The sequence below is a fragment of the Accipiter gentilis genome, chromosome 23, assembly GCF_929443795.1.
Source record: "Accipiter gentilis chromosome 23, bAccGen1.1, whole genome shotgun sequence".
Classification (NCBI taxonomy): domain Eukaryota; kingdom Metazoa; phylum Chordata; class Aves; order Accipitriformes; family Accipitridae; genus Astur; species Astur gentilis.
Window position 1 is genome coordinate 5,326,102 of NC_064902.1, and position 14,061 is coordinate 5,340,162.

Here is a 14,061-nt window from a genome sequence, read left to right on the forward strand (position 1 = left end):
GGAAGTGACCTCACGGGGCGAGCGCGAGCCCCGCGCCCCCGCCAAGGCCGGGGGCGGAGCCTGAGGGGGGGCGGGGCCGCGGCCCCGGGTCTCCCCGCCCGCCGCGCCCGTGTACCCTGAAGCCTAACGATGGCGGCCGGGCCGCGAAGCCGCCTCCCGGGCGGTGGCCGGGCCGAGCTGCCGCAGGGCCCCCCCGCCGCCCTTACCGCCTGGACAGCGATGTCGCTTCCAGCCTGCCCGGGCCGTCCCGCCTCACTCGGCCCCGGCAGGAGCCGCACCACGTGCCGCCGGCACGGGAGGCAGGCCGCCGGCACCCCGGGCCCCACAGAGAGACAGGGCAGGCGGCACTGGTGCTGTCTCAGTTTGTCCTCAGCGGGGTCTTTATTTGCCAGAGATACAGTGGGGGGGGCACGGGGGACTGGGGGGGGGGGCACGGGCACGCGGGGCGCTGGCGGCAGCCGCAGGCAGAGCCGGCCCTGCAGGCATGCAGCTGCGAGGGAGCGAAGCGGGGCCGGGGGGGGGGGGGGGGGAAGGCACGAGGGGGGCCTTTTGGGATCCTCCAGACACGATGTGTGGGGGGGCCCCATGCTCCCTCACCCCCCCTGCAACGCGCCCCCTCCGCGGCCCTGGGCTGAAGAGGGGGTGCCGGGTGCCGTGCCCACTGGGGACCCCCCTCCGTCCCACGCGGCCCCACCTGTGGTCCCGCACATGCACGCGTGTCCCGGGGGGCCCCGTGCGACGCCCCCCCGGCCCCGCGGGGCGTACGGCTGGGGTGGGCTGCCCCGTATCTCTGGGCATCCCCGGGGGGCCGGGGGGGCGCCGGCGGCGGGGGACAGACTGAGAGAGCGAGGGGGGGGGGACAGACCGACCGGCAAAGCCACCGAGGGGGGCCAGGAGGGGCCGGGGGGGGGCCGGGGAGGACGGGCTCCATGCAGGGCTCTGCCCCGCGGCCGGCTCTCCGTCGGGGCACGTAGAAAACGGGGCGCAGGCAGGGGCGCGGGGGGGACCATGCCGGGGGCTATGTACAGAGTGGGGGAGCACGGGGGCCACCGCCGCTCAGCCGGTCTGCTCGCCGGGGGCCTCGGTGGTGGTGGCGGCGGCGGCGGCGGCGGTGGCAGCCCCGTCCCCGTTACACGTGGCGGCGGGCGGCGTGCCGGGGGTCGCGGGGGCCGCAGTGTCCGTGGCGGCGGTGGCGGCGGCGGCGGCGGCGGTGGCGGCGGTGGCGGCGGTGGCCGTGGTCGCCGGGGCCGGGGCCGTCTCCGTCTGCTCGGGTGCTCGCAGGCGTTTCATGAGCGTGGTCACTCGCACGGCTTTCTGTGGGGGGAGAGGTGGGAGGCCGTGGGGCACGGGTGCTCCCCGGGCCCCTCACCGGGGCGTCGGGTCCCCCACCGGGGATGCTTGCCGGGGGCTGGTGGGGTCGCCCCCAGAGGCTGACAGCCCTGCGGTTGGGGAATGGGCTTGGCTGAGAGGGGAAACTGAGGCACGGAGTGCCTCCCCCCCACCTTCCACTTGGCCCGGGCAAAGTTCTTCTCGATCTGGGCGCAGACACCGTCCTTGATGTTCTTGTCAGAGGCGGCGTTGCCAGAGATCCTGGGGAGGCGGGGAGGGCTGAGCGGCCCCCGCCAGCCCCCCACGGCCCCCTCCCGTCCACCCCCACCGCCCCTCACCACTCGTGGGAGATGGCTTCCTCCGCCGTGATCCGCTGGTCCTGCTCCACCTCCATCAGGCGCGTCACCAGCTCCTTGGCTGGGGGCACGGGGGGGGGGGGGAAAGTCAGCGCTGGGGGGGGGACAACGCGGGACGCCGTGTCCCCCCCCACCGCCCCGCCAGCGTGGGGCTCACCGGCCTGCGAGATGTCGTCCCAGTACGGCGGGTCGAACTCGTAGTCCCCGGCCAGGATTTTGCGGAAGAGGTTCTTGTCGTGGTTCTCGTAATCATCCTCGTCCGCCTCCTCGTAGAAAGGGGGGTTCCCCGAGAGGCTGGGGGACGGGGCGGGGGGCTCAGCCTGGCCCCCCGTCCCCCAGCCCCCCGCGGCCGCCCCGGCCCTCGCCCCGCACTCACAGGATGTACATGATGACGCCGATGGCCCAGCAGTCCACCGGCCGCCCGTACCGCTGCCGCCCCACCACCTCCGGAGCTGCGAGGGACAGGAGAGCGGCCCTGCCCCGGGGGTCCCTAAACCCCCCGGCCCCTCACCCTCGGGGTGGCGGGGAGCAGGAGGGACCCGCCGGGAACCCCCCAGGATCAGCCCTCTGGGGTGATGGGGAGCGGGAGGGACCCACCGGGAGCACGCAGGGACCCGATGAGAGCTCCCGGGATCGGTCCCCGGGGTGGCAAGGAGCATCAGGGACCCCGGCGGGACCCCGGCAGCGCCGCCCGCCCCTGCGCACCCACCCGGCTGGCTCTCGCCCACCCACCCAGGTACTCGGGGGTGCCGCAGGGCTCCTTGATGAGCCCGTTCTCCAGCTTGGCCAGGTGGAAGTCACTGATGACGATCTTGGAGTTCTTCAGGCGGTTATAGTACACCAGGTTCTCCAGCTGCCGGCGCAGGGGTCGTGAGCATCGGGGCGGGGGGCACGCCGGCGCCCGCGGGTGCTCCCGCCTGCCCACCACCCACCTTGAGGTTCCTGTGGACGATCTTGAGCGAGTGCAGGTAGGCGACGGCCTCCAGCACCTGCCGGATGACGTTGCTGGTGTCCCTCTCGGAGTAGTAGCCCTGGTCCAGGATCCAGTCGAAGACCTCCCGGCCGGTGGCCCTGCCAACGGCAGCTCTGCCGAGACCCCCCCGCCCCCGGCGGGGGCACCCCCAGCCAGCCACCCCTGCGGCCCCCCAAACTTACAGCTCCAGGAAGATGAAATACTCCTTGCGGGTGATGTAGACGTCCACCAGCTGCAGGATGTTGGGGTGCTTCACCCTACGGAGAGACAGGGGCGTGGGTGGGGGTCCCCAATTTGCCCAGCAGCACAGGAGCACACCCCCTGCCCAGCCCCAGCACTCACATTTTGAGGATGATGATCTCGTTTTTGGCCGCCTTCCGCACTTTCCGCCCGTCCCGCTTCAAAAACTTCTTGCAGGTGTACAGCTTCCCCGTCGTCTTCTCCTTGGCCCGGAAGATTTCACAGAACTCCTCCCTGCAAGGGCACCCACAGCCGTCACCCCCCCTCCCGGGACCACCGAGCTCAGGGTGCTCGGGTGGTCCCCAGGCCCGTCAGCATCCGCCCCCCATCCCGGCAGCGAGGGGAGATGCCACGGGGGTGGAAGGAAGCTGTGGCTAAAAACCTCTTCGGAGCAGAGCGGGGGGAAAACAACGGGCAGTGAGAAGGAACTGATACGGAATAAACAAATCGATAGGGAAGGGGGAAAATTTGCTGATTAAAAAGCCCCCTCCCTGCAGCAGCCGGGGTAGGACCCGCTGCGAAGCCGCCCGTGCCGAGGCAGAACAGCAGCACGCCCCGACATTAATGTCAGCGCCACGGTCGGGAAGAAAGAAGGGGAGACGCGCCGGTTGCCTGGGAATGCTGCAATATTTCTTTTCTATTATAGATGATGCTCGAGCCCATCGGCCGGGCCAGAGCCGCAGAGGAGCCCCCGGGGGGCACCTGGCACCAGTCCGGCAAAGCGTTTGGCTTTCCAACCCCCCTGGCTGCCCCCAAATCCTCATGGCCGCTGCTCTGGGTGCAGGGAAACTGGGAGCCGTGGGCTTTGGGACAGGCTGCTCGGAGGATGGAGCAAAGCTTTGAGAGCACCCAAAAAGGTCCCCGCTGCCACCCAGCATCACCCCACCAGGCGTGACCCACGGCCAAGCGGTCCTGGTGTTTTGGAGGCTGATGGAAAAATTTCTGGGACATATTTTGGGGTCAAACCGCTCTCAATAGGTCTGAGGGCTTCACTTGCGGAGCGCTTCCTAACGGGTGCTCCAGCACGGCAATAAATTTTGGGGCGAAGCAGCAGCGCTCCGCTCCCCCCCAAGTGACATCTGCCCGTTCCTTTGCCGGACCAGAGCCCTCCCGCTTCCCGGAGCGCTCAGGGAAGCCGGGATCGTGTGGAATTGCTGCAAGCCCTGCAGATCTTGGGGGGAGGAGGGAGGGATACGGGGAGCCGCCGGGCCGCAGCCGGCAGCAGCGGGTAGATCCTCGCTGCCCTCTCGGCACCGGCGGTAAATACCCCACACGCCTGTCAGCGAGCGGGATTAATTAGGGGACAGCCACCCCGAAATGCGCCCTGCCCGTCCCAGCCGGGGACCGGCACCCCGAAAGCCCCCGCGGGCAGCGTCGTGCCGTTCTTCAGCCCGGGGGCACGCAAGCGGTTGGGGTCCCCGGCGCACCCGCGGGGCCGGGGAGGGACCAACTCACGTTTTGATGACCTGGCCCAGGTCATATCTGTCGGTCACCTCGGACGGCTGGTTATAATCTTTCTTGTCTCCCAGCGTCACGCAGCCAAACGGCATCGCAGGGCCCGGTGCTGGCAGGGCAGGGAGAGGCGGTGAGCGCCCCGGCACCGCCGGCCCCCCTGGAGCCTTACCAGCCCCCCTCCCGCCCGAGCCGTGCTAATTAACGTAAAACCTGACGAAGCACAGCGGTCGCTCGTGCTTCCCGGCCGCCGCAAGCCACCACGTGCCCAACCCCACTGATGTGCGTCCACCCCCGTGGCGTCCGGCCGCTCTGCCTGGGCTCGGGCTGCAGGCACGGCCGCAAGCCGGCCCATCCGGCCCTCCTTTGCGGTTCGTTAATGATTTATTAAGTAGCCAGAGCTAGCGCAGAGCCTGGAGCACCCGCTGGGGAGGGAAGTGGAGGCAAACGGACCCCTTCCCGTTGCGCAGCCCGGTTATGCCTGGGGGTGACATTTCTGTAGCCAGGGCTTCCCCAGGCAGAGCACTGTCACCCACCATCACGCGTGCACCGAGTTCCACCAGTCTCAGCTCCTTGTCCCCTGCCAGCCCTGACAGCCCCACCGCAGCACCGGGCAGGCGGGCACTGTGGTTTGGCAGCGCCGGCCCTCCTGCCGCCGGCAGCTGGCAGGACGCCGGCCCTAGCACGCACCGGCTCCTCCGGCCCTTTAGGAAAGGTGTTTTGCCCCTTGCTTTCCTGCTGGGAAACCTTTGAATCCAGACGCTGCCTGGAAGCTTCCCAGCAAAAAATTGGTCCCATAAAGTGTTTTTTTCCCCTTTCCCACCCCGTTACCAGGAGGAACTTTCAATTGGCGTTATTTTCTGACGGCTCAGAAGGAGACAGGGCTCCCCGGGCCCCCCCGGCCCTCTTGGACAGGCCCGAACCGGACCCCACGATGGAATGCTGGCGTGATGCTGGAGGCACCCATCGCCCGCTGCTAAAGCTCCTGAAACACCACACTGCAACGTGCCGGCCTCACCGGGCCGTGCCGGCAGCGCCCGGGGCCCGGCAGCGAGGGCCGCGGGCAGGATGGCAGTGCGGGATGCGGGAGCCGGCATCGCGGGTACCCAAGCTCTGAGCCTGTTGCTATGGCAATGGGAGCTGGAGATGCAGAAAGCGGCACATCCTTTGGAGGGGGCAGGGACGGGCAGCACCCGGCAGCACCCGACCCACCCTCAGGTGCACAGCCCCGTCCCCGCCGCACGGGCCCCAGGAGGACGCTGGTCTTGCCCACAGCACCCAGGGCACGCGCCTAAGCGCTCTCTGGGGTGATCGACCCCAAACCTGGGTGGGACGTGGGCGCGGCGAGCCAGGGAATGGGGCGATGCTCCTTCCTGCCTCCATCCCTTGGGGCTGCCCTGCCTCCGTGCCTGCCCAAGCAATGCCCGCAGGATGGGTGCTCCCAGCTCACCCGACACCCAGGCACCCTCCTGCCAGGAAAGACCGTGCCAGGCAAGAGCACCCGTCCCCGTCCCGCTCGGGCTGCACCCGCTCCCAAAAGAGAAGCAGAGCACCCATGGGACACCTCTCTCCGGGCTGCAGACCGAGTGAGACTTTCCAGCCCACGCTCAGCTCATCCCAACAGGCTCCCGGGCAAACATGACCTGCCCGGCACCTCCGCGTCCCCATGCCACACGACGCCGGCTCTGCCGTGCCACCGTGCCCGGCCAAGGGGACGAGGGCTGTCCTGGCAGCTGCTGGCTGGCGTGGCAGCAGCTCGGTGCCGCGGGCCGGCAGGGGCAGGGCTGGCCTGCGGGTGGGCGGGAAGGCTGCCAGCACCGGCGGCGTGATGCCAGGATTAGCTGGGAAGGGGACCCGGGTGGGATGATGTATCGGGATTTTATTGCTGTCTCTGCGAGCGCTCAGCTAATCTGCGCTCATAAAATTAGTTCCCGTTGGTTTAGCGGGGACCCGTCGTGCCAGGGCTGAGCACCGGCACCCTCCCCTGCCCTGGGCTGATTCGGGGGGGGGGGGGGGGGGGGCTCAGTGTACCTGGGGTACCCTGCAAGGGAGGCTGGCACCCAGCCCCACATTGGGGACAGCACCTGCGCCCCACAGGTGAGAGCACCCTGGCCATGGCAGGGGCACCCAGGCAAGGGGTGGGCAAAGGGGTGACTGTTTCCTCCCCGAGGTGCCGGGGCGGAGGGGGAGGCTGGGTGCTGTGCTAGCACCCGCACAGAGCCAGCCCCCCCCCCCCAGCATCTAATTTTGGGAGCAGAAGCAACAGCGGGTGTAAGACAATAGCGGGGAAGTGGGTGGCCGGGTGCGGACGGCACGGAGGGATGACGCAGCCGTGCAGCCCTCGCCAGCGGGCCCCCCCAGCCCCCCAGCCCTGCCCCATGGCATGGGGTGCTACCGGCCGGTGCTCCGTCTCCGGCCCTGCTTCCACCTGCAGCCGCCCTTGGACGTGTCCGTGGCGGGGAGGGGAGAAGAAGGGGGGGGGGGGGGTGTCCCCGCTGCCATCCCGCTCCCCCACATCCCAGGGGGGGAAGGATGGACCGGCGAGAGGCACAAACGCAGCCGGGCCGAGATGGCCCGAAATATTGCTGGTGCAGGCAGCAGGCAAGCAGCGGAGAGGCGGAGGGGCTGCGCCAGCCTTGTGCTGCCCACAGGAGCACCCGGGCTGGGGCAGAGGCAGGGCTGGGGGAGTCCCACCGCCCCCTCTCCCGGGGCCGGACCGGAGCCCGCCGCCCCCTCGCCCCGGGCCGGGGATGGGGGGAGCGGTGCGGAGGTGCAGCCCGGGCCGTGCACCGCAGGGGAGCTCTCGGTCGTGGCCGGCTCGGAGCGATGCGGCAGCGGGGCTGCGGGAGAGAGGGGCAGGGGGCCCGGGAGGGATGCCCGGCGGCGGGGGTGCGGGTGTCCGGCTGCAACCCCCCCCCCCCCCCCCGCCGCCATCGGGGCCGGCCCGGCTTCTCCGGGCTCCGCGCTGGACGCGGGGGCGGGAGCGGGCCCGGGGGAGGTTGGCGAGCAGGGAGGCGCGGGGGGGAGCCGGGCTCCGGTGTCCGGCCGTGTCCGCGGCGCCCGTCGGGGCTCGGGCACTGCGGGAATCGGGGTGCCGTCGGGGAGCCGTCGGGGCGCGCACGCAGCCCGGCACGGACCGCCGGGGTGTCCCGGGCCACCGGGGGTCTGAGGAGGGCGGCGGGAGGGGGTGGGAGTGGGCTGGGGGAGTGAGGGGGCAGCCCCGGGCCAACAAGTGCCAAATCCCAGCAACGCCCCCACCCCGGGCGGGCCCGGCCCCCCTCGCCCACGGGCACGGACCGGCACGCCTGGGCTCGGCTCGGCTCGGCTCGGCTCGGCTCGGGGCTGTCCCGGCGCGGCGCCGCGCTCACCTGCACGCCTCTCCGACCGCAACGGGGGGCCGCGGCCCGGGGCCGCCGCTCGGGGCGGGGGGCTGCGCGCCCCTCCCTCCCTCCCTTCCTTCGAGCCGAGCCGAGCCGAGCCGAGCCGAGCCGAGCCGTCGGTCCGTCGCGGCGCGGCCCCGCGCGCCCGGCGCGGCAAGTTGGGGGGGGGGGGGGGGGTGGGGGGGGCGGGACAGCGAGGCCCCGCCCCGCCCCCGGGGCGCCCCGCCCCGCCCCGCCCCTGACGTCACCGCCAAACTTCGCGCCCCGCCCGTCGGGCGCGGGAGAGACACCCGCGGGGACGCGTCACGCGTGGCGCTGGGACGCGAGTCCCCGGCAGCGCGGCGGGACGGGGCGGCCGTGTCCCCTCGGGGCGGCCCCGGCGAAGTCCCCCAAAGCGGGCTGGGGCGCTGCCACGCCTCGGGGACCGGGGGACCCTACGGGACGCCGCGTCGCGGTCCACGCGGCGGGGAGCGTGTAAATAGCCGCGAGCCCTCGCGGCTTGCTCCGCTCCGGCTGCTGCCTGCCCGTGTCCCCTGAGCCTGTCCCCGCTGTCCCCGTCTGAGCTCCTCGCCCCAGCGGGTGGCTGCCCAAAGGGAGGCTGTGCCCCGCGGGCCGCATCCTGCCAAGGCCTGAGAGCCAGGGCAGCCCTGGTGTCACAGTGCGCTTTGCTGAGATTATAGAACCGTAGAATCATTTAGGTTGGAAAAGATCATCGGGTCCAACCATCATCCCTGCCCACTGAACCATGATAGTGGGGACTGATGTGAGGTACAGAGCGCCGGGGTCCCCTGGGCTGTGCCATGGCCGCTGGCCCTGGGTGGGATGGGACAGGATAGAATGGGATGGGACAGGGTGGGATGGGACAGGATGGATGGGATGGGACAGGGTGGGATGGGATGGGATGGAACAGCAGCAGATTATTAGCGGTGCCGAGTGTGGGCCCAGCATCACAGGTGTCAGTCCCCCGAGGGCACTAAAAGGCACCATGGAGACGCAGGCAGGTACACGGTCCTGCCTCCGTGCCACGATCCCGTGGGAGCCAGGCAACTTCCCTCATCCTCTTTCCCCAGCTGTGGGGCCAAAGGCCCTGCTCGCTCCCCCATGGACAGCGATTGCCTGTGTCCCATGGCCCAGAGGCAAGAAAGGGGTAAGAAATCAGCCACCCCGATACCCTTAACTCTGCCTGCAGCCTGGGCATGGTGCCCAGCCCGGGGTGGGCAGCACGGCCCTGGGGGCGCAGCAGGGCCCCCAGCCCCTTCCCCCAGCCCCCGGAGCACCTCACTCCTCTCGAAACGCACCCGCGTGTGCAGAGCCTCCCAAATGGCTGCGTGCTGCGTGCTGGCATTTGCGGCCCATATGGTGCCGCTTCCGAGCTGCACCCCCTCTCGCCTTCCCTCCCACCCCTGCACCCGCCAAACCCAATTTCCCCAAAACCACCCAGCCCACGCCGGCCTGAGCTGCCATGGGGATATGGCCATCCTCTCCTGGGATCCCCGAGCCCGGGTCGGGCAGGCCCATGGACGGGGGACACTGGGGTCCCGTCCCCAAAGCCAGCATCTTCCAGCTGTGCACAGGGAGACCGGCCAGCACCCCAAGGTGGAGACAGCCCAGGGCACCCCATGTGCCCGTCCCCTGCAGGGCACCGAGCTGTGTGAGCCCCGGGCCCACCGCCACCCGTGCCGGGTAATTAACGCCACGTGAGAGCAGGGGAATTAGCAGGGCACTGTAGTTTGAGCTTCTAATCAAGAGTTTAATCATACCGGCTGGCAGCAGCGCGGCACCATTATTAATCTTTGCACCTCGCGGGAACCTGGAGCGTAACTCACAATTACCCGGCAGGCGCCTGGTGCGGCTCGGGGCTGCCCGGTGGCGGCTCGTGGCACAGGGGACGGGCCGGCGTTCTTCCAGCACCCCTCGGCCCGGCTCGCACCCATCACCTCCTGGCACCAGCCTCCTGCCTGTGGCAGAACGGCCCCGGGGTCCCATCGCTGCCCCCTGCTCCCCTCCTGTTCAGATCTTGGGCCACCCCGTGCCCCGTTTTGAGGTGATGGGCTCTGCTGAACCCAACAGCGTTCGCCCCTGCTGTGCCCTGCCCCGCTGCCCTGCTCACCACTGCCCCGTGCACCCACCGCCCCGTGCACCCGTGGCCCCATGCGCCCCCCACCCCATGCACCCGCTGCCCCGTGCACCCCCCGCCCTTCCCACTGTCTCGCAGTGAGCCCAGAACCGGGTGCAGGGTGACGTGGCCGGTCTGGGGTGACATTTCCCGCAGGACCCCTGCAGTGAGTAAGCCCCGGCTGCCCGAGGAGGGGGTGCCAGGGCTGGGGGCACCCGGCCGTACCCCTCTAGCTCGGGTGGGGGGACACGGGATGGGGGACACCCGGCCGTACCCCTCTAGCTCAGGTGGGGAGACACGGGATGGGGGATGCCCGGCCGTACCCCTTTACCCCAGGCGGGGTGGAGGGGGTGCAGGGCCAGCCCAGCCTGGCAGGCCGGCACCGGGGGGTTTTGCGGTGGGGGTGCGGTGGGGTGCGGCAGGGAAAGGGGGGCTGCAGCGTGTCCGTGACTCAAGCGCCACGCGGCACCGCATCCCTGCGTGCTCGCCATCGCCATGGCAACCGCCAGGCAATCAGCGATAATTGCGTGCGTTGGCCTGGCAACGGGGCCAAATAAACCCCATCCCTCCTTTCGGGGGGCTGGCGGGGGGGAACGAAGACAAAAAGGGGTCGCAGCCACCCAGCGCCGCTCCTGGCCTTTTATTTGGGGTCAGCAGCAGCGGGGGTGCACGGCGGCCGGGCCGTCCTCCCCGTAGGCGTCCCGTGGCACCCACGCGCCCTGGAAGGCGTCGAGGGAGGCGGCCAGCGAGCCGCCCAGCCAGGCGGCCACGCGGCGGCGGGGGGCGGCCTCGGGGGGCACCCCCAGCTCGGCGGCCAGGCGCCCGGCGAAGCCGCGCAGCAGCGTGGTACCCCCCGCCAGCAGCAGGCGAGGCGGGGGGCGGCCGGGGGGGCCCCCGCACCGGCGCAGGCTGAGGGCCGCCTGCTCCAGCAGGCCCGGCCCCGGCAGCCCCAGGGCGGCGGGAGCCAGCAGCGCCTCGGGGCAGCGGAACCTCTCGTCCCCCAGGAGCAGCCCCGAGGTGCCGGGGGGGGTGAGGGGCCGGGCCCCCCCGGCCCCCGGCAGGACGCAGCAGCAGGTCTCCTTCAAGCGGCGCAGGGGGTCGGCGTCGAGGTGGACCCCGCGGGACCCCAGCAGCCGGCCCAGGTAGAGGGTGAGGGCGTCCCCGGCCACGTCGAGGCGGAAGGTGGCGTGGGGCAGCGCGTAGCCCTCCTGCACCCCCGCCGCGTAGGAGGTGCCGGCACCGGAGCCCACCACCACGCCGGCGGTGTGGCCGTAGGAGTAGGCGGCGAGCAGGGAGCGGGGCAGCACCAGCATGGCCGGCACCCCGAAGCCCTCGAAGAGCAGCTCGGCCACCTTCTCCCGGTTGGCGATGGGAGAGAGCGGGGCGTCCGTGGCCAGCACCGCCACCTCCTCGGGGCAGACGCCCAGCTCCTGGTAGAGGATTCGGTGCCACAGCTCCTCCAGCCCGTCCCAGTCGGTGACCACGCCGTGGGTGAGGACGGGGCTGCCCCCCGCCCGGCTGGGCACCACCGACCGCGGCTGCTCGTCCCCGGCCAGCCCGCTCCTGGTGTGGCCCGTCCCCGTGTCGATGACGACGGCACACAAAGCCTTGTACCTCTCCACCGGCTTGGTCCCCATCACTTCCAGGGCTGGCTCTGGTCCCTGGAGCCCTGCCTGGTGGGGGGGGGTCAATCACCGTAGCAACTGCCTGCATCACAGTGGTGACATCATCCATTGCATGGGGGTTTGGTTCCCCTTCCCACTGGAAGACCTTTGGGGCTTCCCTGAGTCTCCCTGGGGCAGTACCTGCGGCCACAGGGACGAGGGCATGGGGAGGCTGCGCAGGGCGAGGAGTTTCATGTGCAAATTGAGTGGGGCTCCTCACTAGGAGAGAACTGGTCCCCAGCGAGAGGACCGGGACCAGGACCAGGACCAGGACCGGGATCAGGACCAGGACCAGGACCAGGACCGAGACCGAGACCGGGACGTGGCTGGCACAGGTCCTGACTGGGCACCGAGATGGGGCGAGCCTCCCCAGCCGAGGGCGGACGCTGTCTCGGGGGCAGAAAAAGGAGAAAAAGATGTGCCTTATAGGCTGGAAGGCTTCAGGATAAAGAAAAGCTGCTTGGGGGCCAGCAGAGCTCCCTGGAGGCCACCAAAGCTCCCCAGGGGCCAGCAGAGATCCCCACGGACCACTGAAGCTCCTCAGAGACCAGCAGAGATCCCCAGAGTCCACCAAAGCTCCCCGGGGGCCAGCAGAGTCCCAGATGGGTGCAGGGGTGCCACGGGCAGTGCGGGTGCCCCCCAGATACGGGTGCCAGAACCAGGTGGGGAGGACAGAGGGACAGGGCTGGCTGCCGGGGCCGGACACGCAGCCTGCCCGGGGTGCGGGCAGCGGGGGCTGGGGTACAGGCAGCCTCCCCCCGCCGCTCGCAGGCATCATTAGTAAAACTTGCCGGTTTCTAAAAATGGCGCCGCGGTGCCGCGGCAGCCGGTCTTCACGCCCGCTCCCCAGCACGCTGGCAGCCGCTAAAAACAGCTCGGCGCTGCCTGCTGCCTCCTGCCACCTCTTGCCGGGCCGGCTGACGCCAGAGACCACTGCTTCGCTCAAAAGCTGATTTGGCACAATTTTGCCCATCTCCGATCCAGCCCCCAACCCGGGCTGCCCGGTGGGTCGCGGTGGAGGTAAAAGCGGGACAGGCTGCCCACCCGGGTGGCACCCACTGCCGGTACCCGACCTTTGCACCCGCTTTGCCATCAGGAGCCCAAAACCGCCACCGGTGCGAGGTGCCATTGCGGCAGCACCGGCAAACGCCGTCGCAGCACATCCCCGGGCGCTACCGGCAGCGGGACCGTGCCTGGCTCTGCCTGTGCGCCCGCAGCCCTGCGCGCGGCCACTCATGTTTTATAGATGGCTCTGATTTTAATAATTAATCCCTGCTAACGACAGCACTTTCCCCAAATAAAACATTTAAAGTGCTGTGTGTGCAAGGCGCGCTGCCGAGGCGGGATGCCGGCTGCTCTGCCGCAGCCGTGGCGAGTGGGCACGGCACGACGTGGCATGGCACGGCATGGCACGGCGCGGCACGGCACGGCGGGGCCGCACATGCCCACGGCTCAACCAGGTGCTCCACCAGCCATGCCCAGCCATGCAGCACCTTAGGGTGTCACTTACCCATTGCCCACCCTTGGGTGCCCACCCGTGCCCAGGCAGCACCTCTGAGACCCCCCCCCCCAGCTGGGACAGGGGTGCCAGGTGCCGGGTGAGATGCCACCCTGTGAAGTCCCCCTGCCCGTCCCCTGTGCCGCGGCGGTGTGCGCCGCACCAACGCCGATCCTGGCTGGCAGCAGCAGGCAGGGGCAGGCAGGGGTGGGCACTTGCCAGCTCATGGTGTTAAAGGCCAGGCGCTCGCTCCTCACCTCCCACAGCGTAATTAGGGCAGGATAAATGCGTATTAGCATGAAATCTGTCATCTCTGCAAGCACATTTGGGGGGGGGGGGGGTGTGTGCAGCCTAAGGCAGGGGCCCTCCTCACGCACGTCACCGTAACCACGCGAGCCTCGTCAGCTAATGAGCAGTTCGCTGCGCCGCCCCACCACGGGGCACTGACAGCCCTGCTCATGTGGGGTGCCCCCAGGGCTGCCCCCCATGTCACCGGACAGCGAGCCTGGCACCCATCCATCACCCAACCACAGCCCTGGGCACCCACCCTGCCCTGTGCTGAGGGTGCCTGTCCAACCATCCGTCTGTCCGTCCATCCATTCATCCATCCCTCCCTGCATCCCTCCCTGCATCCCAGCTGCTGGTAGTGCCCAGCCGGCCACCCCAGCCGCACCCCTGGCACCCAGCATCTCCCAGGACCTCCCGTTTCTGATCCAGCCCTAATAACCGCATGGTGCTGGGGCCTTCCCGTTGCCACAGCAACTTGGCAGTGTAGCCGAAATGGTGTTGCTTGGCCTCATGCGGGCAGGGCCGGCACCCATGCCAGGGGGCATGGCCTCCCCAAAACCTAGGCCAGGGGAGCAGTTCGGCCCCACCGTGGGGAAACTGAGGCACCGTTCCGGCAGAACCCCTGACTGCAGGATGCTGGAACCCAGCTGCGCTAAAAATATCCTCCTGCAAGTAGCAGCAGAGCCATGCAGGTGCGAGGTGCCGGCGGAGACAGACAGCTTGGCTGATGGGAGCTGACGCGGCCCCGGGCTCCGGCGCCGCTTA

General features: G+C 70.1%; 2 protein-coding genes across 2 annotated transcripts; both read right to left on the reverse strand.

Moving 5' to 3' along the window:
- Positions 1-437: 437 nt before the first annotated feature.
- Positions 438-7,840, reverse strand: CAMKV (CaM kinase like vesicle associated). Its single transcript, XM_049826966.1, has 11 exons — positions 7,719-7,840; positions 4,354-4,462; positions 3,001-3,132; positions 2,841-2,915; positions 2,618-2,756; positions 2,418-2,538; positions 2,062-2,137; positions 1,843-1,979; positions 1,668-1,746; positions 1,503-1,590; positions 438-1,314 (listed from the first exon to the last, which is right to left on the reverse strand). Exons 2-11 carry the CDS (start codon positions 4,446-4,448, stop codon positions 1,057-1,059), a joined length of 1,200 nt encoding a protein of 399 aa, XP_049682923.1. The 5' UTR covers positions 4,449-4,462; positions 7,719-7,840; the 3' UTR covers positions 438-1,056.
- Positions 7,841-10,496: 2,656 nt separating this feature from the next.
- On the reverse strand, positions 10,497-11,483 carry LOC126049916 (actin-like). Its single transcript, XM_049827043.1, has one exon. It carries the CDS (start codon positions 11,481-11,483, stop codon positions 10,497-10,499), a length of 987 nt encoding a protein of 328 aa, XP_049683000.1.
- Positions 11,484-14,061: the final 2,578 nt, after the last annotated feature.